Source organism: Cajanus cajan, chromosome 11, assembly GCF_000230855.2.
Source record: "Cajanus cajan strain Asha chromosome 11, NIPB_CcT2T_4, whole genome shotgun sequence".
Lineage (NCBI taxonomy): Eukaryota > Viridiplantae > Streptophyta > Magnoliopsida > Fabales > Fabaceae > Cajanus > Cajanus cajan.
In genome coordinates, this window is record NC_138527.1 from 44,149,220 (window position 1) to 44,176,168 (window position 26,949).

General features: G+C 31.9%; 3 protein-coding genes and 1 long non-coding RNA gene across 5 annotated transcripts; 1 reads left to right on the forward strand and 3 right to left on the reverse strand.

Moving 5' to 3' along the window:
• Positions 1-1,610: 1,610 nt before the first annotated feature.
• On the reverse strand, positions 1,611-3,334 carry LOC109810942 (putative protein phosphatase 2C 8). Its single transcript, XM_020374556.3, has 3 exons — positions 2,576-3,334; positions 2,281-2,386; positions 1,611-2,194 (listed from the first exon to the last, which is right to left on the reverse strand). The coding sequence occupies exons 1-3, from the start codon at positions 3,191-3,193 to the stop codon at positions 1,893-1,895; spliced, it is 1,026 nt and encodes a 341-aa protein (XP_020230145.1). The 5' UTR covers positions 3,194-3,334; the 3' UTR covers positions 1,611-1,892.
• Positions 3,335-3,422: 88 nt separating this feature from the next.
• LOC145952976 (uncharacterized) lies at positions 3,423-4,448 on the forward strand. The gene is made up of 2 exons (XR_014430484.1): positions 3,423-3,558; positions 3,816-4,448. It is a non-coding gene; the product is annotated as an uncharacterized LOC145952976 (long non-coding RNA).
• A 1,329-nt stretch (positions 4,449-5,777) lies between these two features.
• On the reverse strand, positions 5,778-13,575 carry LOC109810934 (long chain acyl-CoA synthetase 4). The gene is made up of 19 exons (XM_020374548.2): positions 13,300-13,575; positions 12,551-12,614; positions 12,389-12,478; positions 11,908-11,964; positions 11,260-11,308; positions 10,550-10,626; positions 10,393-10,432; positions 10,215-10,309; positions 9,647-9,814; positions 9,336-9,446; positions 9,150-9,237; positions 8,859-8,925; positions 8,537-8,612; positions 8,323-8,440; positions 7,550-7,795; positions 7,308-7,447; positions 6,842-7,024; positions 6,431-6,550; positions 5,778-6,021 (listed from the first exon to the last, which is right to left on the reverse strand). The coding sequence occupies exons 1-19, from the start codon at positions 13,449-13,451 to the stop codon at positions 5,974-5,976; spliced, it is 1,989 nt and encodes a 662-aa protein (XP_020230137.1). The 5' UTR covers positions 13,452-13,575; the 3' UTR covers positions 5,778-5,973.
• Positions 13,576-17,162: 3,587 nt separating this feature from the next.
• Positions 17,163-24,880, reverse strand: LOC109810893 (long chain acyl-CoA synthetase 4). 2 transcript variants are annotated; one of them, XM_083066374.1, is made up of 19 exons: positions 24,651-24,880; positions 24,519-24,582; positions 24,315-24,404; positions 23,810-23,866; positions 23,191-23,239; positions 22,452-22,528; positions 22,295-22,334; positions 22,117-22,211; positions 21,550-21,717; positions 21,239-21,349; positions 21,053-21,140; positions 20,762-20,828; positions 20,431-20,506; positions 20,228-20,345; positions 19,282-19,527; positions 19,040-19,179; positions 18,236-18,418; positions 17,826-17,945; positions 17,163-17,464 (listed from the first exon to the last, which is right to left on the reverse strand). In XM_083066374.1, exons 1-19 carry the CDS (start codon positions 24,800-24,802, stop codon positions 17,444-17,446), a joined length of 1,962 nt encoding a protein of 653 aa, XP_082922500.1. In that variant the 5' UTR covers positions 24,803-24,880; the 3' UTR covers positions 17,163-17,443. The 2 variants fall into 2 exon arrangements, with proteins under 2 accessions (XP_082922500.1, XP_082922499.1); XM_083066373.1 differs by having other exon boundaries at positions 17,163-17,405; positions 24,651-24,879.
• Between the last annotated feature and the right edge of the window lie 2,069 nt (positions 24,881-26,949).

Genomic DNA, 26,949 nt, shown 5'->3' on the forward strand with positions numbered 1-26,949 from the left:
GTTTAATGCAAGTATATGATTATTTCTTACATCATGCAACATATAACTATGTATTGAATACCGATTTAAATTTATGTTCAATGAAAAAAAAAACATATTTTATTATTGGAAAAAGTAAAAGTTTATGAGTGTTTTGATTTTCAACTCCAATTAAATTTAACTCAATTAATTCTCAAATACATCCTAAGTCCATTTTTTAAAAGTTAAAAATTTGCGTGTTACTAAGTATCAACATAACAATTTCTGAACTATACATGAAGGCATTTTAAATGTTTTGCAAATTAGGGATACATTACTCTTCATTTGTAGTTTTCATCTTATATTATTTCTAAGTGACTCAAAACTTAGGGAGTTGGATTATTTTGATTTTGAGGCTTATCTAGGATCAAGTATTTTTCAAATATTTTCAAAAACTTGTATAAAATATTGAGTGTCAAATAATAGGTTAAACTCTTTAAAAAATTACGAGACAAACTACGAAGTAGGCATCTAATATGGCATTTTTTTTTAAAAAAAATTATAAAATAATCTATTATCAAATTTTAAATTCTCATAAAAAACCACGATAGATTGAGAATGATATGATAGAGATCCCTTGTATATCATTTTTAAGCAAAATAATGAGGTGGACTTGGTTGCTTGTCATATCATATATGCCCGTAAATGGCCTGCCATTCATCGCATTGACCCAATTTCTGGCCCAATAATATTTTGGTTATAATAAATGGGCTTTCTATATGTTAACCGGATCTTGTAAATGATAAAATATGGAAGAAAAAAAAAACGATTAGATAATTATGACGACCAAACAAGCTATGTAAGGTTTTTGTCATAAATGACTTTCGATATACTTCACAAGATTTTTTTTGTTACAACATTCTTTTTTGGTTACAATGAGAATGTTTTTCTTTTTTCGATCATTACAATGAGAATGACTTTAATTTTTACATAGGTTATCAGGATATTATTTTATTAAGTTATCAAGATATGCATAGTTTAACACATATATAAGAGATTATTTACTGAAAAATTATTTTAATGGTGGTATGGAGTGTCTGTTAATTAATTTAGAGTTTTAAAATTCACACTCAACATAAAGGGATTCACAAAATCTTCCACGTCAAATTCATACTTCACAGTAAATTCTATGGAAGGAAGAAAAACGAACCGTTTCAAGGAACTGTTTTACTATTATAATATATATTTTTATAGCTATTTTTCTCTTTATGCTTTTTCTACTGCACATTCTTTATTATTATTATTTTTTTGTTGAGAAGGCTACAATTACTATAATATATTTCTAATACCCTTCAAATAAACAACTCACTTCAAAGATAATTCACTTTATATCTTTTAGTAATTTCATATATATATATATATATATATATATATATATATATATATAACTCAAATTTAAGAAGACTTGCTTAATTTTCATTCCAATGAAAGTTTCAGTCAAAAAACTATTTAACTGACAGATATAATTTTTTTCTTACTTCGCATCTAATTTTTTTCTTTCGTATATGTATACACAAAAAGAAAAGAAACTAAACAATCTATTAGAAATAGTTGCTTATATAAACAATTTTCTCTAATTATAAAATCCAAAATTAGAATTGATATATTAAAATATTATTTTATTGTTAAGAAACATAAGTATTCCCATTACAGATTTCCCAATTTGAAGAAACAAGCGACTTTGTGTAAGAAAATTGAAATCCCTATGCCTTTCATATTATTTTGGATAGAAAGCATTAGCGGGATAGAGAAGGTGGAAGTTTCAGCGCTATATATAGATGAGCTTATAAAAACATATTTGTGGTGTAGAGAATTAGTAAGAAGATTCCCCGCACTGAAATAAAATAAAATAAAAATTGGAAGCATTGGATGAATCAAGTTGTAGCAGTGTTGAGCTGAATAACAATGACACTGATGTTGTCTTTGCTTCCACGAGCCATAGCCAACTCTGCTAACATGGCAGCAGCTTCTGTGGCATAGCTTATGATTGAGTCCTCTTTTAAGCTCCTCTTCATTTGGCCATGGAGACAGTTTCTTACGACCTCGCAAACAAACTTGTTAGACACCACATCCCATAGCCCATCACTCGCCACCACAATAAACTCATCTGAATCTCTTCTTTCGTACACCGAAGTCTCTGGTTGACATATCACAAAAGGCTTCATGCAGTGATCCCCTACATCCAATAATGCACTTTATCATATTAATATGTCTAAATAGTACTATATATATAAGATGAAGTAATTAATTAAAAATACGTACCTATGGATCTCGAAGTAGCAAGTACTCCCAAAACACGATTTCCATTCCAATCAATCACTCTCCCACCTGCTGCTTCTATCCTCTCTTTTTCATCTGGACGATCAGGCTGATATATATATATATATATAGATTCAATTCAACCAAAATAAATCAATAAATAATCCTGTGTTACGATATACATAATTAAATGATACTATTCACTAACTTGATGTGCATGCAACAACAACAACCAATAACTACTAATTAATTGATATATCTAATATCATGATTCATGAACGAAGAATCACGTACGTACCTTATGATCACGTGAAAGTGGCACAGCTACACCGCCACGGCACAAAACCGCTCTCGAGTCACCACAATTGGCCACCACTATCTCCTCCTTCCCGACCACCACCACCGACGCTGTCGACCCCATGGTGTTCCCGCCGCCGTCAGCGTCACCATCACCGCCGCCAACTCCGATTTCACGGTCCATCTTATTGAAACACTCACACATGACCTCACACCAATCCAACCCCTTCTCGGCGCTCTCCCTCACTTCCTCCGCCACCAGCAAGTGCAGCCTGTCGCGGCAAGAGTTCGCCACCCACGTCCCACCGTGCCCGTCGTAAACCGCGAAGAAGTCGTAACCGCCGCAACTCTGCTCCGCCGCCACCAAGCCCGGAACCACCTTGACGGCGTCCTCCATGACGCGCCGCCGCCCGATGACCGATATGAAACCGTGTGATGCTGAGGCTGAGGCTGAGGCTGAGGCTGAGGCGGCGGGCACCTTGATGCACTTGTCGTCTCCGGTGACGCGGGATTCTTCCATGGTAGGAACCACAGCCACGTCGCAAGGACACTTTCTCTTCTTTCGGTAGTTTTGGTAGCGTCGTTCGATTTCTTTGGTACTACTCTTGGTCGAATGCATCTTTGTTTTGTTAACGTTTGTGTTTGTGTTTGTAACTGTGCATGTATTTACCTGAATATGTAGTCATGTTCTTCTCGCTAACACCGGCTTCATTTTTATTATTATTCTTTTTTTTTTTTAGTTTTCTTCTTCTCAGAGGAAATGAAACTATGTCTTGCTTTTGTATACGACGCCACAAGCATGTTACTCACCAACGTTTGAGGCATTTGGGGGATAGTAAAATCTGGAGCGTACACCTGTGCTTTGAAGTTGGATTATAAGAGGAAAACGTGGACGGTTAAGATTTTTTATCATGGTACGTGGCGCTCTATTCCGAGGATGATGCTTTTGGCGGGAGGAGTCAAGCACACCACACCCTTGATTTGGTAAGTGCGTGTACGTGCAAATAATATTTTTAAAACAAGATTGGTTATCATCAAATAAATGCGTCAAAATAATGCTTTACAAGTTAGTTTCACTATTAAATTCAAGAATATGTTACTTATAGATAGAAATGACCAAATCAGCCAGGTTAATTATCACATGTTCATAACTTGACCTAACCTTGTTTATTAAAAAATGGTTGTGATCTTTTTATTTGAAGTCATCTAAACTATATTAATATATTTACAAATTAAAGCAGTTCATGAAAGCAGCCATTGGATTGGAGTTTCAAAACAAACATGTATGGGAATGTGAGAGATGTAGATTAATTGCATAAAGACGGTGTTGTACACAGAAAGACGGTGGTAAGTGAGTTGTCTGAATTGAGGAAGGATAAAAAGGTGGAGATTGATTTAGAAAAAAATAAATAATAATATTTGGATATTTACATATTTTATTGTATCTATAACCTTTTGTTTTAAAGTGTATATTAGTATAGTGTGTAAAAAAATGAAAATGAGTTAGGACGGTGGTATAGTCGGCAAAATGAGGTGATGAGTGGGTGGTGACGTGGCAATTTGATCTCATTGGGAGAGTGTGTGGTGGAGAAGAGCATATGATAGTTATCCAAGTGTCAACAAACAATTAAAGCATTACTTTGTTTTCGACCTTCCTCGCATCCTAATTCTTCCAGAATCGAACCTTCTGTCTACCGGAATGAGAGAATGGATGCTAAACACAAAATCAAAGTGTATATTACTTTCAAATGAGGTGATTTTTGTATGTCAAAAACATTATAGCGCCGTCTATACATGTCTTCGTCTTAAAAGATATAATTTATGGTAAAAGACGAAAAACATTCACAATTAAATGGAAAGTATTGTTTAGTTCATATATTTTATTAGATCTTTCAACATATAATTATGTTATTGTCACCAATAGCAATTAATAGTGATACTTTTTTCGTCTTTATTTTTAACAAGATCATTTTAACTTTCAAAAGAAAATTTTCATTAAATGATTGTATATTATATTTTTATTGTAAATAAAAATTTCCATTAAGTAATTATACAATACATAATTATTTTCAATATTATTATTATTTATTTATTTATAAAAATAAATAGATTTACGAACACATTATTAATATCAATTAATTGAGAAGTCGACACACTATGAGCTTATCTATTAGGAATTTAGGGTGTATTCGGCTCATTCATACGTCACTGCATTCATTTGCGTAAATATTCACGCTACGAAAAGAAAAAAAAGGTTTATGATTGGTGCTACAATAATACAGACAATCAGCAGCTGTCAATGCCTCTGAAAATTTTATCAGTAAAAGTTTAAATATATTTTCAATTTCTTACATTTAGAACAAGTATATTTTTTATATCCAGAACTTAAAATACCACTTTAATATATGTAATTACTAAAAGAGATTTATTATAGTGCTTTGAATCATATATCATAATTTATACTAATAATCTTTTATTATAATCCTGATAACTTGATTTGAAGTATATATTTTTTTAAATAATTTTACTTTTAAATAATAAAAATTAATATTAAAAAATAATTACTATTACAAATATAATTTTAAAAAGATTTAAAGATTAAATATAACACAGATTCATCTAACAAATATTAATAATTTTTAAATATTTTTATTAAATAAAATATAAATGATAGAATATCTTGATCTCACTAATTTAAAGTAAAAGGAATACCATGTTTTAGTGTCTACAATATATTTTTCAATTTTACCCTTAATTAACTACCACAAAATAACTACACATGATTCAAAAATAATTTCACATTAACTAACTACTAAAAAATTGTTATTCCCTCAAAAGTACAGAGTATCTTTATTCTACTAGTAACTAATAATAAGAATAAATCGAGTAATTTGTGTAAGATTTATTAAAAACATTTAGGTGAAAAAAATAAATTAGGAAATGCAGTTGCAAACTCAATTTTGTTATCCCACCAATAATATTCATTACTTTTTAAACTAAACCTCCACGAAAAAATAAATTTTCACTTTATTTCTCTTAAACTAAACTATTTCTATTTCCATTCCACTTATTACATATTTATCTTCTCTTTACTTTCTTTTACACATCTTTTAATTCGTTCCTCTCTAACACAATTTTAACAAAGTCTCGACAAATAGGAGGAAATACAGTTGCAAACATACACTACACAGTTGCAAACAGTATTTTTCCAAAAAAAATGTGCTCCAAGTAATAGTCATATCGAGCCAATATTTCGAGTCTTCTGCGGTTGAACAAAAGCTATGCAATGCATATTATCAGCCAATTCTGAATAATCATATATACAGTCACCAAAGGAAACAATAGAACGTAGACAAATACTATAAAATGCACAAACTAAATTATCTCCATGGCAATTACTCAGGCACGGGGTTTATTTCCACTCTTGTACAAGTTGTCAATGGCATTCTGTACACAAAATAAAAATGATGCAGTCAGTACTTTTATCACCCTCCACCATTCCATCCCTGTCCCAAAATCAAATTTAACAAAGCCTTAAAGTAAAATGAAAATGGCTCGACTCTGAATCCCATTAGATTAAAATGTGCGATAGAAAATTGCATTTTAAAAGCGGAGCGGTTTCACAGAAATTCAAGATCGTATTGATTTGATCACACTGACTAGTAGCCAACACAATCAACAGAATAGGAATTAACTGACATTTCCCAATCTTTTTATTTGTTGTTTGGGAATGAGTAAACAAAGGAAGAGGGAAAAAAAAAACCTTTCATTTATGAACTATGAAGGTTGTACCACTTTAATACCTATTCTATTCAATATGAATTGAATGAAATCCTGAGAATTTCACAAAGTGTACCTGATAGTATTTAAGCATCTGAGGCCTCTTCTTCTTATATGTTGGAGTGATAAGGTCACGTTCCATGTCAAATGGAACTGGGTCAAGGTGAACTCCTTTTATAAACTCAAAACCTTTCAACTGCCAAAAACATACACCATTCCACAAAGCTTCAGGAAATATGGTTGGTCGTACAGACACGTGTACATATTGTATAAATCATTTAAAGCCAGTGAAAGTCCAGACAAAATATTTCATGTTATATATTATAATTACCAAAAAATAGTATATTGTATGCAAATTATAAAAAATCTAGTTCGTTGTAGAAAACCACCTCAAGATGCGAAAGTTTATCAATGAGATATGAACACACATACACCAAATACAACAAATTGGAATAATGATAATAAATGTAAACTAAATAAATAGGACCTTCTTTTCCTTTGCGATCTTTGAGAGCTCTTCAACTATGTAACGTTTTGCTCTAGGATCTTCACAGAGAGAATCGAAGTCCGTGGATATACCATTTTCTTGTGCCCAATGTTCAAGCGCTTGCTTACTAGGGTTAACAACAGCAACAAGGAAAGCCTCGAAACTGTTTCCATAAATCCATATCTGAAATAGAGGATAAAAACGTTTATATCTGCATGGAACAGAAATTTTCATCTCATAAATTTAAAACTACGTTTCTATTTTTGCACTGGACTAAACCTTATGACATTATTCATTTAAAGGTCTGGATATAAGAACAAATAATTGTACACATACATGCCACACCACTTGAACATCAAATGACGGAACCAATACCACGAAACATAAGACTATGGTGAGACTAAATATATTCACAGCAAAATAGGATTCCAAAACCATTGGAAGGAACAGGATTCACAGGACATACAGATTCAACACAAGAAACTTGACTGTAAATATTCTCCAGGTTTTCAACTGCAACATATTCTCCTTGTGCAAGCTTAAATATATTCTTCTTTCGATCAATAATTTTCATGCTTCCATTGGGTTGCCACTCTCCAATATCCCCTGTTGAATATATCATTTGCAAAAATAATAAAAACTGTGACCAAATGGCTAACATAGAATTGTGTCCATAACACCTCAATTTCAGAAAATAAATGAAATAACCTGTATGGAACCATCCATCGATCATAACCTCTTTGGTGAGGTCTTCACGTTTGTAATACCCTGAAAACAAGGTTTTTCCTTTTACACAAATTTCTCCTCTTGGTGTGCTGGCTAGGGCATCGTACCCCATTTCAGGAACAGATTCCAGACACACGTCCACATTTGGTACAGGAGGGCCCACTGTTCCAAGCATATCCATTTCATTTGGTAAAGAGACAAAGGTTCCCGCGCAAGTTTCCGTCAGACCTGTTTTCATTTCAACATGAGTACATTAAGGCCATAATCTAGTACAAGGGCAATAAATCTAGAACTATGATAAGCACCCAAGCACTTGGGAAATTCTCCCTTAATGTTGTTAAGAGGGGATAACCAAGTCATTTACAATTTGTTTTAGTAACATGTTTTTTATTTAAAAAAAAAAAGTACAACTTCTGATCCTAATTATAAGCAACATATGACAAATCATCAAGATCAAGAGAGGTCATTAATAAGGTTATTTTTAATTAATCATACCATAAATTTAAGTTATATTCCAAATATACCCTTTACATTAAATGATTATTATATTTAATGTTAGTTATAAGTTAAGGCATAAGAAATAGAGTTAAACTAATAAATGAAAGTTATAAAAAATATTTTACTTTAAGTAACATTAAAAACTAATAATTGTTGCGTATAATTATTACCAAAGAAAAACCCAATTTGTTGTTTAAAATTAAGACCAGAATAGTAGCATAGTGTGAGTTTGATTTTCGTATTTAAAAAGAGCATACCGTATCCTTGTAGGACATGAGCACAAGTCACAACCCGTAAGTAACCTTCCACATGTGCAGATAAAGGTGCTGCTCCAGACAAAATAAGACGTACCCTACCCCCTAAACCTTGCTTTATCTAATCAAGTAGCAAAACCATGATTAGTAAAAAAATTATAAATAAAAAATCCTGTAATAAGAGAGACTGCGAAGTTCACATTTATAAATTTACTACCTTATCAAACACAATTTTATCAAGAAGTGGAGATGCCTCTCCATGTGTAATCCCTTTCTTCATGTTATTCAGCTTACTGCAATCAAATTTCAGAATTTGCATTATTAGAATATTGCAGAGCTAATTAAATACACATCCCTCCCACTGATTTAGATACAACCTAATAAAAATTAATATTAATTTGTAAGTGAATTCAAATGGGAACTATCTTAGTTCCATTATACCATAAATATCTTTAGAGAGGACCCATGACAGTTCATAATTGCAGGTTTGTCATGATTTCACCCAGACTCAAGTAATTATTTACGAAAACAGCACTTACTATGAATATGCGAAGTTGAATAATGTCTTCTTTAAGAAGCCACCGGAAGAAATCTTTTGTGTCAAACCTGAGTATAAGATGAGGGATGAGAGTCATAATGCATATATTTCCAGTTGGTACAGGGGAGGAAGAAAAATGGAAAAGAAAAATAAGAAAAATGCCACTCCAGTGATCAAGAAATATTTTACAGCTTAGCTTTGCCCTACCGAAATCATGATTTGACAATCAACATTAAATGTTGATGGAAAGATCATCAATTGTAAATAATCACGAGAATTTTCAGGAGTTTACCCGAGTATACTCTATCAAGCACACGGGGAACAGCACAGAAAATAGTTGGTTTAAGTTCCCCAATATCTTCAATTAACAATTTGACATCCTACAGCCATTGTGTTAATGATGGTCATATTCCAAATCTAAAGTTCAATTATTGCATCAAATCTTCATTCCGTAATGACATATGCAACATATACTCACCCCACGCCAGAAACCTATCGAAGCACCATGCCAAATGAATGTCTCCTCAATGACCCTATCAAAAATGTGTGCAAGAGGGAGGTATGATATGTATACATCTTTCTCAGTCAACTGCAGAGAAGGAAAAAAGAGGGGAGATTATGAAAGTCAAAGAAAGGACAGCTAAACATTTAGTATCCTAAAACTGAAAAACAAAAAAAAAATGGACTACAATCAGCAACTTAAATTGAATGAAATTGCATCTTGGGTGTTCTCTGTATATTCATGTATTTGCAGGTATAATGCAGGAGTTGTGAAATAAAACGACATACTTGTTCATTGACACTCTCCAACAGTCGCTTAACCCCAGCTAAGAGAGTAATAATACCCTCATTTGATATCAACACTCCCTTGGGGTCACCAGTAGTTCCACTAGTATACATTATTGTACAGATGTCACTCCTTTTCTTCAGAGGAAGATCAAAACTCTGATTTTGACCCTGTGGAAGACATCAAAAAATGAATTATGAATGGAAACCACAAAATATCCAATGAAGCAAAAGACATAATTACTTCCTACAAGTCATGACTGAAATTAACTCTAAAAAATAAATAAATTCCAACGTACATGTATGCATATAAATTGCCCTAATCAAACAATCGCCAAGTTTCAATTTACAAGATATCATCCTTATTTTTTTTTATTTCCATTCTGTAAAAATGTTATATGCTCTCCATATTGCCACTATTTTGGCAACTGCCGGTGCATTGAGCTTGTGCTACAAGCTTTTTTCTGTGTGGTAATTACAGTTAATGCCAAGTAATTATAGATGCAGCAGCTTTCATTTCTATCTTACAACTTGTAGAATATAAAAGAGTAATAGTACACAAATAACCCACCACTTGTAAAAATTCATCCCATGAATATATTGCCAACCCGAACTTTTCAACTTCTTGCTTTTGTTCAGGGGTAACCTTTCCAAAGCTTACAATTGCTGCAACAGACATAAAAAAATGAATGCTTCTTTTTAATGCATAAGCAGTTTAGGAAAGAAAGCAGAGAATCAACAAAACTTACTCCTGAGACACTCTGTTGCTTTTGGAAATGTCTTCAATAGCTGAAAAGTTCCAGAAACATATATATGGGTAACGCTGACAGTTAACTAAAGATTGTATACAACCCTAATCCTTCCTAACAATTAAACTGCTATAAAACAGCATTTCGACAGGACAACCTCAGGTATCTTCTTTTCTTCTACAAATGCGATTGAGACCTCTGCATGGCATATAATAAACTCTACAGCCCCAGCACCTATGTCATATGAATGAGAGTGTCAAAGCAAATGATAACTATCAGTTTAAATTTTGAAAAACAAAGAGTAATTATAGATGCAACACTTGGATTTACTGCATGGCCATAATTTTTTTTTAAAAAATAATCATTGTTGTTAGAAAAGTTATCCCAATTTTAGGTAAGTGACAGATTTTGGGGTAAGTTCTTTACTTGCATTATTTTCCAAAAGGATTTTGTTCATAAATTGGGTGAGAATCTCGAAGAGAGTACAGACTAGTAAATTACTTATTTGTTGAGAAAAAATTACAAAATAAAAATATAAAATATAAAATAGACACAAAAGTTATCAATAGATGCTTCATTTTAGCACCTGCATAATTTTCAAAAAGATGTTATTTTGTACATAAAACAGGTAAGTTTTTCGAGAGTTTATAAACTAGTGAACATATTAGTTGGTAAAAGTTACAAAATAAAAAATGTCACGTGGCCATAAATGTTGTAAATTTTCACACAACATCATAGTTTTTGGGATTACTGTTCCTTGATAGTAGCAAGTCTTGTGTACAATAGATTTGGAAAGCAAATTTTGATTGCAATTGAGTATACGCATCACCATGGTGTAAAAACATGCCAATGAAGCTGTGAACATACCCAAGGTATCATATAAAGGAACACAATAAAGTCCATGAGCATTGCAGGCCTGCAATTATTTGGCAATATGTTAAAAAAATCATTGAGTGGAAGAAAGCTAGTTGAGCAACATCAATGTTAGATTAGCAGGGATACCCAACACTGGCACAACATAAGCATAGAGCAACAATTAAAAGAAGTGGAACTCTCTGCAGAGTGTAGATATTCAATAAAGGAAACAAAGCTTCAATCCAGAAATACCTCATTGTCCTTTAAGCCCAATAAGAATTATGGATTTTAAACAGCCAATTACCAAAGAAACAATACAGTAGAAGTAACAACAAATATTCAGCACAAATAAAAGCAAACATTAACATATAAATACAACAGAAACCTCAACATATAGAGTGAGCAGAAAAATCAAGATGGAAAAAACTCAAAAAAATAACTGATACTCCATTTAGCTCAATAAGGACTATAAACATCCAACTACCAAAGAAACAATATAGTAGACACAAAAATAACAATAAATAGTAGCAGACATCAACATATATATAAATACAATAGAAACCTCCAACAATAGAGTGAGCAGCAACATTAAGGTGGAACAAACTCAGAAGACGACAATGGGGGAGGAAATTATAAAAATAAAAAATAAAAAAAATGTACCTCCATGCTCATAATCCATTCTGCACAATTGGCACCATAAATACCACATTTTACACCCTGCAAACCAGCAATATATGAATTAAGCTGAAAGGAATAAATTGCTAGAAACTACAAATAAACATGCAAAAATGAAAAGTCAAAATCATAAAACAGGGACCCAATGTGCAAATTTAGGTGCAAAAAGAAATATGTTCCAAAGAGCCAAGCACTTAAACTCATGGGGCCATGTTTGTGATTCATTACTAAGCTATTCATGTGTATGCAGATAGCAATATTATCAAGAACATATGTTGTTTGAAATTTGTCAATGGCATGAAACCATGTAAAGCACACATCAATGTAGCTTATAAATAATGAATAAGTGAACAGTGCAACATGTACTGTGAATCCAAGAATTTGTAATAACATAACAATACTATGGAAAACAACTGTGAAAAAAAAAAAGTTTCAATTTCTGGTAAGAAAGACATAGCTGACTTACTTCTCCATAACCACAGCTGCGGATAGAATTTCCAATTTTAATCACCAGATCATATACCTCTTTGTATGTTAGCCACGTGTACTTGCCAGCCTATAGAAAATCATTAAAAAAAATGTTCATTTACGAGTAATGGCAAGAGTGGATCGGTTTACGAGATTTTACCTTCCCATCGACGATTTCCCGTTGACCAAGCATAGGACTTGTCGGATATTTCTCAACAGACAACCTGTAAAAGTACCATGAACTCAGAACTAAATCGACTAATATTTGATCAATATTCAATACAAGCCCCAAGTTCTGTTAAACGTCACAGAAATCTGGATTAACACATGCCATTTAGCTCCAAGCCCTAGATCAAGTAAAATTAAACCGTATATCCAAGTCCTCTTCATGCACATGCTATGTTTAACCGAAAGAAAAGACCATAGAGAGAGAGGGAAAAAAAACACATATCGACGTGTTTCTCTTTATTTGATCGGGGGAGAAAGTAGCAAGATAAGTTGACTTGATAAAACAAAATTTTAAAAATTTGTTTCCCCCTTGCTTCCTTTTGGATTCAAATTTAAAACTTTTCTCTCTTCTCCCCTCTCTTTCCCTCATTCCAAACACCGGAAAAGTTCACTATTATTTTCAATGTTGAAAAAAAAAAAATTTAAAAGGTGAAAAGAGCGAAAAACAAGCTCTGATTTACGAAATGCTCCAAATCGAAAGCAGCAGTTGAAAGTCTGCATCACTGGAGAGTCCAGTACAGATCAGAAAGCTATGCATAATAGTAAACGTAAAAGGCAAGTAAGGTTGGTTGGAGCAACAAAAGCTTCACTCGAGTCTCACATAGCATATCGAGATGCAAGAGCATATATGGATGAAATGAAGTGATCTGAAAATGAAATTGAAGCGATAGAGTGACTCACCGGAAAACGTCCCAGCAGCAATCGAGGCCTTGGATGGGAGGAGGGAATCCATCCTTGGCGAAGAGGCTACGATAGACAGGTCCACGAGATGGCCTTCCCTGGCTCGCTTCCTGCGCTTTCTCCACCTCAATGATGAATTTCTTCTGCGCCATTGCACCGCCAACGGAGAAGAGAAGAGAAGAGAAGATAGGAAGATAACTTATTATGAGAAAAATGGGTACAAGTTGTGACTAATGCCAATGCGCCCTTTGACTTGCCTGCCTCTTGCGTTTGCTTCCCGAGCAATCCCAATAGACTTTTAAAAGAATTAGGTTTCGGATGGTCAACAATTTCTCAAAAATTCCCAATCCTTTTTTTTTTATTATTTCTTTTTCATATACCATGCTCTGAAAAAAAAAAATTGGCAATATCTTAATATATATATATAATTTTTTCGTTCATGGAGTATCACAGTCATAGCTGATAGCAGTGACTAATCTTATATTACGTTAGAGGTACTTCAAAGAATGAGATAGACCTCAAGATTTAACGCGACTGCATACACAAGACAATATCTTAGTATGTTCAAACCAAACTTTCAAATTTCATAACAAAACTTTTGGAATAAAAACATTTTGGTGTTTAGGTTTGGTACTCTAGTCAAAACTAATGTAATTTTAAAAGTTAGTTAAATACTCTATCTCTCTTCACGAATCACATCACAACATATGCAATTTTTTTTTTTAGAAAGTTAAAGTCTCGTAATTATTTTTTCTTACCTTAATTTCAATTTAACCATTATTACAATATTAATTTTTTAATAAATAATTGAATAAGAATATTTTAGTTCAAATATAAAATTTTGACGTTTAAGACTTTATTAATAATCTTTCTTTACGCTAATTATTAACAATCGTAACAATGAAAATTTGTTGATAATAGATGATTTATGGTGGATTAAAAATTCGTTAGTACGATCATTTTAAAAAATATTCTATTGATAATATTTTAATCTATAAAAACAATTTGATAGATGAACCTATAAAAAAAATATTCATCAATAATTACCCACAATTGTTTCTATAAGAAATTATGGACAGATTTTTTTATCAAAAACATGAGGTCATATATGATTATTAGATAATTTGTCAATAACACACACTAAATTTTTGACGACTTTATTTGTCAATAATTATAAAATAATTTACTAATAGAAAAATTCATCAAAAGTTACATGCAAATATATCGTATAAGACTGATCAAGTGAGTTTAAAATAACAAAGTTTCATTTTGTATAGTTGGATTTAATGAGGTTAAACCATATTAGATTCAAACATTTTTATATTATTTTTAGGGTTTAATTTGATTCTGCCATATATTAAAACCGATTTTTTTTGTTGCTTTTTTTTCTTATTCTAAATGGATCAAAATTCGTAAAATTATTATTTTCAACCATTTATTAGTCGTCGAAATATTTTTTTTATTTAATAATTGATTTTACTAATATATATCATAAGAAAAAGTAGTGAATCAATAAATCACATTTATGTGTTTTTTTAATTATAGGTTTAAATACCAATAAAATAGCAAATTACATTTTGAAAAATTACGTATTGAATATGTAATTTTAGTTTTAACGATATGTACAATCCATAAGACATTCTATATAATAGCAATAATTACATTTCACTCTCATTCTCTTAATTCTATATAATAACAATAATTACATTTCACTCTCATTTTTTAAGAGAATTGTCAAGCTTCTCTCTCTCTCTCTCTTTTATAAGCTTGTTCCTACATGATGAAAACACATCACAAATTTAGGTGAGTTATTTAGTTGTTAGCATACAAACTTTTTTTTTCTTCTACATATTAAAGATTAAAATAGAAAAATTACTTTAAAAATCATTCAGCTACTTCTATAAGTAAACCAGAGACATTACTTTGCAGGTATTTTATCAGTCTTTAATCTCTTGAATTTGCTTTGCCTGCATAAATTGATGGTATAAGATCAAAGAAAAGGTAGTATCTGAACAAACATACAAAAAGCAAACGTGGAGCATAATCGAGAAGGGAAGAGGAAAACCACTATGGCAGCTTCACCTTCTTTGGAATGTTGTCTACTGATGAGGCGAAGCATGGAGCCTTAATATCTACTGAGAAAACAACTTAGTAAACGATAGGAGCCACAAACCCATTCTAAAGGATTAGGCCCTCAGGAACCATAGGAGATCAAACCCACACCTCGATCACAAGGTTGTCTGCCAAACACTAATAACACAAATACTATCATCACAATCTATCTAGTAAAATCAATAAGATGTACTTATATTAAATAATATTTTATTCAAATTGATTTATGCAGTTCAACTAATATCTACTCACCCAGTACTTTGATCGAGTGAACAACCGGTCCGAGTTTAAAAATATGACAAAAAGTGAAAGCCTTGATAAAGGGCTTTCCGATGCACGTAATAATAAAACCAACGCACGGATGCATGGGTCCACAACACTGGCCTTTGTGCTTCTGCAAGCCTATGTATCAGGGTTTTCAAGCATGGCCTTCGAGTTTTAACAGCTAAAAAGTGGTGCTTTCATTTTGTCTTTTCTTTCTCGCCGAATACATTTCCATTTGCATGCAAAATGGGAATGTGGAGTTTTAGATTAGCAGGTTACAGAGCCATTTTGTAAACCAAAACAAAACTGCCTAAGTGCGTGTTTGTTTTAGCTTTTGGACGTGAAAATTCACGTTTGCGAGAAGCAAAAAATTGTAACTTCTACGTAAATTGGCTTGTAAACGTGGAGAGAGAGTGAAAAATCATGTTTCTAAATCTAAAGCAAACACGCACTAAGTGAAAGCAAAGGAGATCGTCACAGATGTACGTTTCCCATTTTGCTGCACTATAATGGAAATCATTGGGATGAAGAATTTCTCCGCACCATGTGCACCAGCAATAAATGGTGATGCCCTACATATGTAGTTAATTGAAGAGACTTCAAATTTGAATTTGAATTTTTTTTTTTCAAATTTGGACGGGGAAATCACCTATATATATATAGGATTTCATGTGAAACTAGGGTGTGATAAATCCGCGTGGGTGTTTTGAGTGGTGAAAACATGTATAATGAACGTTCATTTCCACTCAAGTTTCTCTCTCTTGTCTTTTCAACTTCTACTAGAGTGACAAGAGCAGGGGTGCGCAAAGAAGAGAACCAGGTGCTGATAATTTTTTGTGATACTACTTCTGTTTTCAATTTTCTTTTGGTATGTGAGTGAACAAGAAATATTGATTTTCTTTAATAATATCCATATAATTTAAAAGCAATTATAGAGGAGCATTTAAATGTTCATTTTGTAATATTTACTTTGAAAATCATTGTAGCTTAATTCTTTCACGCAAATACTTCATTGATGATTTAAATTGGAATTATTTATTTTAAATAATGATATATCAAGAAAGTAATGTCTATTTTTTTAGTGATATATATCTTCATTCCAATGAAATTTTCTACAATTTTGGAGAAATAAAACATCTATTTATATTTCTTCTATGTATATTCTTATATCATGTTAAAAATTTATAAGTATATTGGCTTTAGGATACCACACAAATTCTTCAGGATCAACCACAACTTCAGAATGGATAACCTTCTAATTATATATTCTAGCATTTTATTCTTTTTTAACAACTTTAAGGAAGGACAATCTTCTAATTATACATAAAAATTAACATACATGTAAATTTTTTACGACACGAGCAAGTTAGATTTAAAAATTTTAATCACTAAATAAAAAAAAATCAAAGAATTTATCATGAAGTCTTCATAAAGATATGATATATTATGAATTATTATGTTTACTTTTAATTTATGTATTAATTAGATTAATAATAAAACAAAACTATTATTTCTTATAATTATTTAATTTTCTACAAGTAAACAACCATCAAACTCTTGTGGTAAAACGAATAACAAACTTAATACAATAATTCTATAATTAATAACATTACACTTATTAATACTTTAATATTTATTGATAAACTCTTTGGTACTAAATCTAGTTACATTACAATCTAGTCTCAGTCACTGGGTTTATTTCCACTCCTGTACAAGTTGTCAATGGCATTCTGTGCACAAAATAAAAATGATGCAGTCAGTACTTTTATCACCCTCCACCATTCCATCCCTGTCCCAAAATCAAATTTAACAAAGCCTTAAAGTAAAATGAAAGTGGCTTGACTCTGAAACCCATTAGATTAAAATGTGCGATAGAAAATTGCATTTTAAAAGCGGAGCGGTTTCACAGAAATTCAAGACCGTATTGATTTGATCACACTGAGTCACTGACTAGTAGCCAACACAATCAACAGAATAGGAATTGACTGACATTTCCCAACCTTTTTATTTGTTGTTTGGGAATGAGTAAACAAAGGAAGAAGAAAAAAAAAGAACCTTTCATTTATGAACTATGAAGGCTGTACCCCACTTTAATACCTATTCTATTCAATATGAATTGAATGAAATCCTGAGAACTTGACAACGTGTACCTGATAGTATTTAAGCAACTGAGGCCTCTTCTTCTTATATGTTGGAGTGATAAGGTCACGTTCCATGTCAAATGGAACTGGCTCAAGGTGAACTCCTTTTATAAACTCAAAACCTTTCAACTGCCAAATACATACACCATTCCACAAAGTTTCAGGAAATATGGTTGGTTGTACAGACATGTCTACATATTGTATAGATCATTTAAAGCCAGTGAAAGTCCAGACAAAATATTTCATGTTATATATTATTATTACCAAAAAATAGTATATTGTATGCGAATTATAAAAAATCTTGTTCGTTGTAGAAAACTACCTCAAGATGCGAAATTTTATCAATGAGATATAAACACACAAAACCGATTATAACAAATTAGAATAATGATAATAAATGTAAACTAAATAAATAGGACCTTCTTTTTCTTTGCAATCTTTGAGAGATCTTCAACTATGTAACGTTTTGCTCTAGGATCTTCACAGAGAGAATCGAAGTCCATGGATATACCATTTTCTTGTGCCCAATGTTCAAGTGCTTGCTTACTGGGGTTAACAACAGCAACAAGGAAAGACTCAAAACTGTTTCCATAAATCCATATCTGAAATAGAGGAGAAAAACTTTTATATCAGCATGGAACAGAACATTTACATCTCATAAAATGAAGCTTATTTAAAACTTCGTTTCTATTTTTGCACTGGACTAAACCTTCTGACATCATTATTCATTTAAAGGTCTCGGTATAAGAACAAATAATTGTACACATACATGCCACACCACTTGAACATCAAATGATCATACTGAACCAATACCACGAAATATAGGACTATGGTGAGACTGATATAGATCAACATGCACCAATACCATGGAGCATACGACTATGGCCAACATACATGTGTACATGCTGATGTGAAAAAGTTCTATATGGTTAAAGAATAATGTGTCCTATAAGAAGCAAATGCGACTTGGATATTTGGGGATGGAAGAAAAATATCCAAGCCTAAAAGTAGGATGGCTGCATAAGCTGAAAAACAAATGGAGGATTTGTCTCATTTCTCTCAAAAGTTTTGTAATCCTATATCATGAATCACCTTGATATGGTAGTATGTGAGTAACATTTTACAATCCTCTACAAATTTTTCCAACATGATATAAGCAATAAATTCACAGCAAGATAGGATTCCAAAACCATTTGAAGGAGAATAGGATTCACAGGACATACAGATTCAACAGAAGAAACTCGACTGTAAATATTCTCCAGGTTTTCAACTGCAATATATTCTCCTTGTGAAAGCTTAAATATATTCTTCTTTCGATCAATAATTTTCATGCTTCCATTGGGTTGCCACTCTCCAATATCCCCTGTTGAATATATCATTTGCAAAAATAATAAAAACTGTGACCAAATGGCTAACATAGAATTGTGTCCATAAAACCTCAATTTCAGAAAATAAATGAAATAACCTGTATGGAACCATCCATTGATCATAACCTCTTTGGTGAGGTCTTCACGTTTGTAATACCCTGAAAACAAGGTTTTTCCTTTTACACAAATTTCTCCTCTTGGTGTGCTGGCTAGGGCATCGTACCCCATTTCAGGAACAGATTCCAGACACACATCCACATTCGGTACAGGAGGGCCCACTGTTCCAAGCATATCCATTTCATTTGGTAAAGAGACAAAGGTTCCCGCGCAAGTTTCCGTCAGACCTATTTTCATTTCAACGAGTAAATTAAGGCCATAATCTAGTACAAGGGCAATAAATCTAGAACTATGATAAGCACCCAAGCACTTGGGAAATTCTCCCTTAACGTTGTTAAGAGGGGATAACCAAGTCATTTATAATTTGTTTTAGGAACATGTTTTATTTATTTATAAAATAAGTACAACTTCTCATCCTAATTATAAGTAACATAAGACATATCATCAAGATTAAGAGAGGTCATTAAAATCATACCATAAATTTAAGTTTTATTTTAAATATACTCTTTATATTAAATTATTATTATATTTAATGCGTATTTAGTAACACATCTAAAACGTGAATCAAAGTAAAAATCTAATTTAAAATATAAAAGGTATAATTGATAGTTTTCATTTTAATGTGATAAATCCCTTGAAAATTTGAAACACATACTTAATTTTAATTATAAACTAAGGCATAAGAAATAAAATTAATAATAAATAAAAGATAAAAAAGATTTAACTTTAAGTAATACTAAAAATTAATAATTGTTGCATATAATTATAACCAAAAAAAAATTTAATTTATTGTTTATAATTAAGACGAGAAGTAGCAACCTAGTGTTAGCTTTCACGTTAAACGTGAATTTTCACGTTTCCGTTCACGTTTCCTAAAGACAAACACCCACTATGTGAGTTTGATTTTCGTATTTAAAAAGAGCATACCATATCCTTGTAGGACATGAGCACAAGTCACAACCCGTAAGTAACCTTCCACATGTGCAGATAAAGGTGCTGCTCCAGACAAAATAAGACGTACTCTACCCCCTAAACCTTTCTTTACCTAATCAAGTAGCAAAACCATGATTAGTAAAAAAAGAATCCTGTCATAAGAGAGACTACGAAGTTCACATTTATAAATTCACTACCTTATCAAACACAATTTTATCAAGAAGTGGAGATGCCTCTCCATGTGTAATCCCTTTCTTCATGTTATTCAGCTTACTGCAATCAAATTTCAGAATTTGCATTATTAGAATATTGCAGAGCTAATTAACAAAGATTAATACACACACACACCCCACTGATTTAGATACAACCTAATAAAAATTAATATTAATTTGTAAGTGAATTCAAAGGGGAACTATCTTAGTCCATTATTCCATAATATCTTTAGAGAGGACCCATGACAGTTCATAATTGCAGGTTTGTCATGATTTCACCCAGACTCAAGTAATTATTTACGAAAACAGCACTTACTATGAATATGCGAAGTTGAATAATGTCTTCTTTAAGAAGCCACCGGAAGAAATCTTTTGTGCCAAACCTGTGTATAAGATGAGGGTTGAGAGTCATAATGCATATATTTCCAGTTGGTACAAGGGAGGAAGAAAAATGGAAAAGAAAAATAAGAGAAATGCCACACCAGTGATCAAGAAATATTTTACAGCTTAGTTTTGCCCTACCGAAATCATCATTTGACAATCAACATTAAGTGTTGATGGAAAGATCATCAATTGTAAATAATCATGAGAATTTTCAGGAGTTTACCCGAGTACACTCTATCAAGCACACGGGGAACAGCACAGAAAATAGTTGGTTTAAGTTCCCCAATATCTTCAATTAACAATTTGACATCCTACAGCCATTGTGTTAATGATGGTCATATTCCAAATATAAAGTTCAATTATTGCATCAAATCTCCATTCCGTAATGACATATGCAACATATACTCACCCCACGCCAGAAACCTATCGAAGCACCATGCCAAATGAATGCCTCCTCAATGACCCTATCAAAAATATGTGCAAGAGGGAGGTATGATATGTATACATCTTTCTCAGTCAACTGCAGAGAAGGAAAAAAGAGGGGAGATTATGAAAGTCAAAGAAAGGACAGCTAAACATTTAGTATCCTAAAACTGAAAAACAAAAAAAAAATGGACTACAATCAGCAACTTAAATTGAATGAAATTGCATCTTGGGTGTTCTCTGTATATTCATGTATTTGCAGGTATAATGCAGGAGTTGTGAAATAAAACGACATACTTGCTCTTTGACACTCTCCAACACTCGCTTAATCCCAGCTAAGAGAGTAATAATACCCTCATTTGATATCAACACTCCCTTGGGGTCACCCGTAGTTCCACTAGTATACATTATTGTACAGATGTCACTCCTTTTCTTCAGAGGAAGATCAAAACTCTGATTTTGACCCTGTGGAAGACATTAAAAAATTAATTATGAATGGAAACCACAAAATATCCAATGAAGCAAAAGACATAATTACTTCCTACAAGTCATGACTGAAATTAACTCTAAAAAATAAATAAATTCCAACGTACATGTATGCATATAAATTGCCCTAATCAAACAATTGCCAAGTTTCTAATTACAAGATATCATCCTTATTTTTTTTTATATCCATTCTGTAAATATGTTATATGCTCTCCATATTGCCACTATTTTGCCAACTGCCGGTGGATTGAGCTTGTGGTACAAGCTTTTTTCTGTGTGGTAATTACAGTTAATGCCAAGTAATTATAGATGCAGCAGCTTTCATTTCTATCTTACAACTGAAAAAAGAGTAATACTAATAGTACATGAATAACCCACCACTCGTAAAAATTCATCCCATGAATATATTACCAACCCGAACTTTTCAACTTCTTGCTTTTGTTCAGGGGTAACCTTTCCAAAGCTTACAATTGCTGCAACAGACATAAAAAAATGAATGCTTCTTTTTAATGCATAAGCAGTTTAGGAAAGAAAGGAGAGAATCAACAAAACTTACTCCTGAGACACTCTGTTGCATTTGGAAATGTCTTCAATAGCTGAAAAGTTTCAGAAACATATATATGGGTAACACCGACAGTTAACTAAAGATTGTATACAACTCTAATCCTTCCTAACAATTAAACTGCAATAAAACAGCATTTCGACAGGAGAACCTCAGGTATCTTCTTTTCTTCTACAAATGCGATTGAGACCTCTGCATGGCATATAATAAACTCTACAGCCCCAGCACCTATGTCATATGAATGAGAGTGTCAAAGCAAATGATAACTATAAGTTTAAATTTTGAAAACAAATATCTGTACAATGGGATTTTCTCCCAGTTCCGTGTACCACTTGGATTTACTGCATGGCCGTAAATTATTTTTTTTTTTAAAATAATCATTGTTGTTAGAAAAGTTATTCTAATTTTAGATAAGTGACAGGTTTTGGAGTAAGTTCTTTACTTGCATTATTGTCCAAAAGGACTTTGTTCATAAATTGGGTGAGAATTTCAAAAATTGTATAGAATAGTGAACTTACTCATTTGTTGAGAAAAAATTACAAAATATAAATATAAAATATAAAATAGACACAAAAGTTATCAATAAATGTTTCAATTTAGCAATTGCATAATTTTCAAAAAGATGTTATTTTGTACATAAAACAGGTAAGTTTTTCGAGAGAGTTTATAAACTAGTGAACGTATTATTAGTTGGTAAAAGTTACAAAATAAAAAATGTCAGGTGGTCATAAATGTTGTAACTTTTCACACAACATCATATTTTTTGGGATTACTGTTCCTTGATAGTAGCAAGTCTTGTGTACAATAGATTTGGAAAGCAAATTTTGATTGCAAATGACTATAAACATCAATCATGGTGTAAAAACATGTCAATAAAGCTGTGAACATACCCAAGGTATCATATAAAGGAACACAATTAAGTCCATGAGCATTGCAGGCCTGAAATTATTTGGCAATATGTTAAAAAAACCATTGAGTGGAAGAAAGCTAGTTGAGCAACATCAATGTTAGATTAGCAGGGATACCCAACACTGGCACAACATAAGCATAGAGCAACAATTAAAAAAAGTGGAACTCTCTGCAGAGTGTAGATATTCAATATAGGTAACAAAGCTTCAATCCAGAAATACCTCATTCTCCTTTAAGCCCAATAACGAGTATGGACTTTAAACAGCCAATTTCCAAAGAAACAATACAGTAGAAGTAACAACAAATACAAGCAAACATCAACATATAAATACAGTAGAAACCTCAACATATAGAGTGAGCAGAAAATTCAAGATGGAAAAAACTCAAAAAAATAACTAATTCTCCATTTAGCTCAATAAGGACTAAAAACATTCAACTACCAAATAAACAATATAGTAGACATAGAAATAACAATAAATGGTAGCAGACATCAACATATAAATACAATAGAAACCTCCAACAATAGAGTGAGCAGCAACATTAAGGTGGAACAAACTCAGAAGATGACAATGGAGGAGGAAATTCAAAAAAAAAATGTACCTCCATGCTCATAATCCATTCTGCACAGTTGGCACCATAAATACCACATTTTACACCCTGCAAACCAGCAATATATGAATTAAGCTGAAAGGAATAAATTGCTAGAAACTATAAATAAACATGCAAAAATGAAATATCGAAATCATAAAACAGGGACCCAATGTGCAAATTTAGGTGCAAAAAGAAACATGTTCCAAAGAGCCAAGCACTTAAACTCACGGGGCCATGTTTGTGATTCATTACTAAGCTATTCAAGTGTATGCAGATAGCAACATTATCAAGAATATATGGTGTTTGAAATTTGTCAATGGCATGAAACCATGTAAATCACACATCAATGTTGCTTGTAAATAATAAATAAGTGAACAGCGCAACATGTACTGTGAAATGTGAATCCAATAATTTGTAATAACATAACAATACTACGGAAAACAACTGTGAAACAAAAAAAAAAAAAAAAAAAAAAAAAGTTTCAATTTATGGTAACAAGACATAGCTGACTTACTTCTCCATAACCACAGCTGCGGATAGAATTTCCAATTTTAATGACCAGATCATATACTTCTTTGTAAGTTAGCCACTTGTACTTGCCAGCCTATTGAAAATCATTAAAAAATGGTTCATTTAAGTCAGTTAAAAGCCAAAATTAGTCAAGTAATGGCCAGAAAATTTCCAGAACAAAAGACTGAATCGATTTACGAGATTTTACCTTCCCATCGACGATTTCCCGTCGACCAAGCATAGGACTTGTCGGATATTTCTCAACAGACAACCTATAAAAGTAGCATGAAGTCAGAAGTAAATGGTTGGTTGGAGTTGGAGCAACAAAAGCTTCACTCACCGGAAAACATCCCAGCAGGAATCGAGACCTTGGATAGGAGCAGGGAATCCATCCTTGGCAATGAGGCTACGATAGACAGGCCCACGAGATGGCCTTCCCTCGCTCGCTTCCTTCGCTTTCTCCACCTCAATGATGAATCTTTTCTGTGCCATTGCTCTTGCACTTGCTCTTGCACCACCAACACAGATATTTCTATATTTCTATATTTCATAACCAAACTTTAAATTTTGGAATAAAAACATTTTTAGATAGTCTAGGTTTGGTACTCTAGTCAAAACTAGACTTACGCAATTTTAAATGTTAGTTGAATACTCTATCTCTCTCTTCATGTATCACATCACAACATATGCGATTTTTTTGTTTTACAAAGTTAAAGTCTCATAATTATTTTTTCTTACCTGTATTTCAATTTAACCATTATTACAACATTAAAGGAATGTGGACATAATTGTCTGTAACTATTTATGTTGTTAGGTTTAGGGTTTTCATGAGTTGGTTCAGTCTATCTAACTATTGATATTCGAAGCATCACGATATCTAACATGTTATGCCAGCATTATTTTAACAATGACGTAAATCTGATCGACTTCTCATGTATGAAGCATACATTAATTACTAACGTTAAAACAAAATATTATTTTACACGTGCATCAGCATGCCATGTTCTATGGCCACTTTCCACAGACAACATCATCCCTGCCACCAACTCGGCCATAACCATTAACCTGTATGTTACCTCGCTATGCCACTCCATTGACGTGCCACCTTGTAATAAGCCTATGCCACTCTTGTACTTCAAACTCTATTTTTGTCATGCACCATTTTTTTTGTAATAAGCCTATGCCTCGGGCCATATGAATACAATGTTTAATTTGTACCACATTTTATAAAATATTAATGCGAAAAGTAAATATAAAAAACTTACCAGATAAGTTCACACATATATATATATTTGTATGTATCACTATCACTTCATATACGGAAACGGCAGTTGCAAATAAATAATACTAAGTGAATAATAATATGTTATTTGTGATTTTGCAACTATCTACCTTATATGATATTTAGGATAAAATATATTTTTCATCTATTTAATTTAAATATTATTTTTTTATAAAAATTAGTATTTAGAAAGAAATTTGTTCTGTTTTTTCCTCTAATTTGGTTATATTTCCTTTTTGTCCTCAAAATGATTATAATTGACAATCAACCCTGTTATAAGCTTAAAAAAAATTATTTTGAGGAGAAAAAGTGAGACATTTATAAATTAAATGAGGAAAATAAGACACAAATTTTAAGATGATTAAAATCGAATTAATTATAATGTTTTAAAGATGAAAAAAAAAACATATTTTTATAATCACGTTATTCTAATATGCAATAATCACGTTACAAGTTTTTTTTTACATTTAAATTCAATACAAAAGTAATAAAGTATTTAGCAATTTTGACGATGTATAAAATTAAAAAAAAACCGTGTGTATATGATGATTCAAGTGAGAATACTTGATAAAATATGATAATATAAGAGCAACTAATAGCAAATTTTTAATTAACATAAATAATTTAAATTAAAAATTAAAAAATAAATAAACTTATTACATAATGTCATCATCGTAGTTCTCTCTGTCATTGTTGTTCTCATTTTCATTATTTCAACCACCACCACCACCACCTCTACCTCCACTACACCGTTGTCACATTATTATCAATGTCGTTGCCAATACCACCTCTACCATATCGCTGCCAATACCACCTCCACCACATTGCCCCACCTCTACACTACTATTATCGTCATCACTATCACTACTATCGTTGTTACTACAATTAAGGGTAAGCAAAGGATGAGTTAGAACAAGTTTATCTTTATCCTTGTCCAATTAAAAAAGTTGATTGGGTTGTTTGTTTGAACCTAAACCTAACCTAAACAAGACCCAAAATATATGGGACGAGATAGGGTTAACTTTATGTTTTAACCTAATATATCAATATTTATGTATGTATAGTTAAATTATGAGATAAAAAAAATACAAAACTTAAATTAAAATATTTTATAATATATTCTAAAATAAACATTGACACTATCAATATAATATAATGTTACACAAAGTATTATATATTAACAAGATTTATATTATTAATACACAATTGTTATAAGAATTTATACATTATCAAATAATGAAGAATAGATTGGGATGAATCGAAACATAACTTGAACCTATCTTAAAAATTATAACAAATTCAATCTTATTATTCAAATTTGTCTAAATCACCAAGGAACATAGTTAGATATGTGGAC

Coding starts and splice junctions, on each gene's coding strand:
- LOC109810893 (XM_083066373.1), bottom strand. CDS start 24,802: ATGGCACAGAAAAGATTCATCATTGAGGTGGAGAAAGCGAAGGAAGCG. Junction 24,405..24,518: donor GGGAAATCGTCGATGGGAAG/GTAAAATCTCGT, acceptor GATTTTCAATAG/GCTGGCAAGTACAAGTGGCT. Junction 22,335..22,451: donor AAGAAAAGAAGATACCTGAG/GTTCTCCTGTCG, acceptor GAAACTTTTCAG/CTATTGAAGACATTTCCAAA.
- LOC109810942 (XM_020374556.3), bottom strand. CDS start 3,193: ATGCATTCGACCAAGAGTAGTACCAAAGAAATCGAACGACGCTACCAA. Junction 2,387..2,575: donor CACTTTCACGTGATCATAAG/GTACGTACGTGA, acceptor TATATATATCAG/CCTGATCGTCCAGATGAAAA. Junction 2,195..2,280: donor TGCTACTTCGAGATCCATAG/GTACGTATTTTT, acceptor TATTGGATGTAG/GGGATCACTGCATGAAGCCT.
- LOC109810934 (XM_020374548.2), bottom strand. CDS start 13,451: ATGGCGCAGAAGAAATTCATCATTGAGGTGGAGAAAGCGCAGGAAGCG. Junction 9,815..10,214: donor GGGATGAATTTTTACAAGTG/GTGGGTTATTTG, acceptor TGTCTTCCACAG/GGTCAAAATCAGAGTTTTGA. Junction 7,025..7,307: donor AAGTTTCTTGTGTTGAATCT/GTATGTCCTGTG, acceptor CCTCTATTTCAG/ATATGGATTTATGGAAACAG.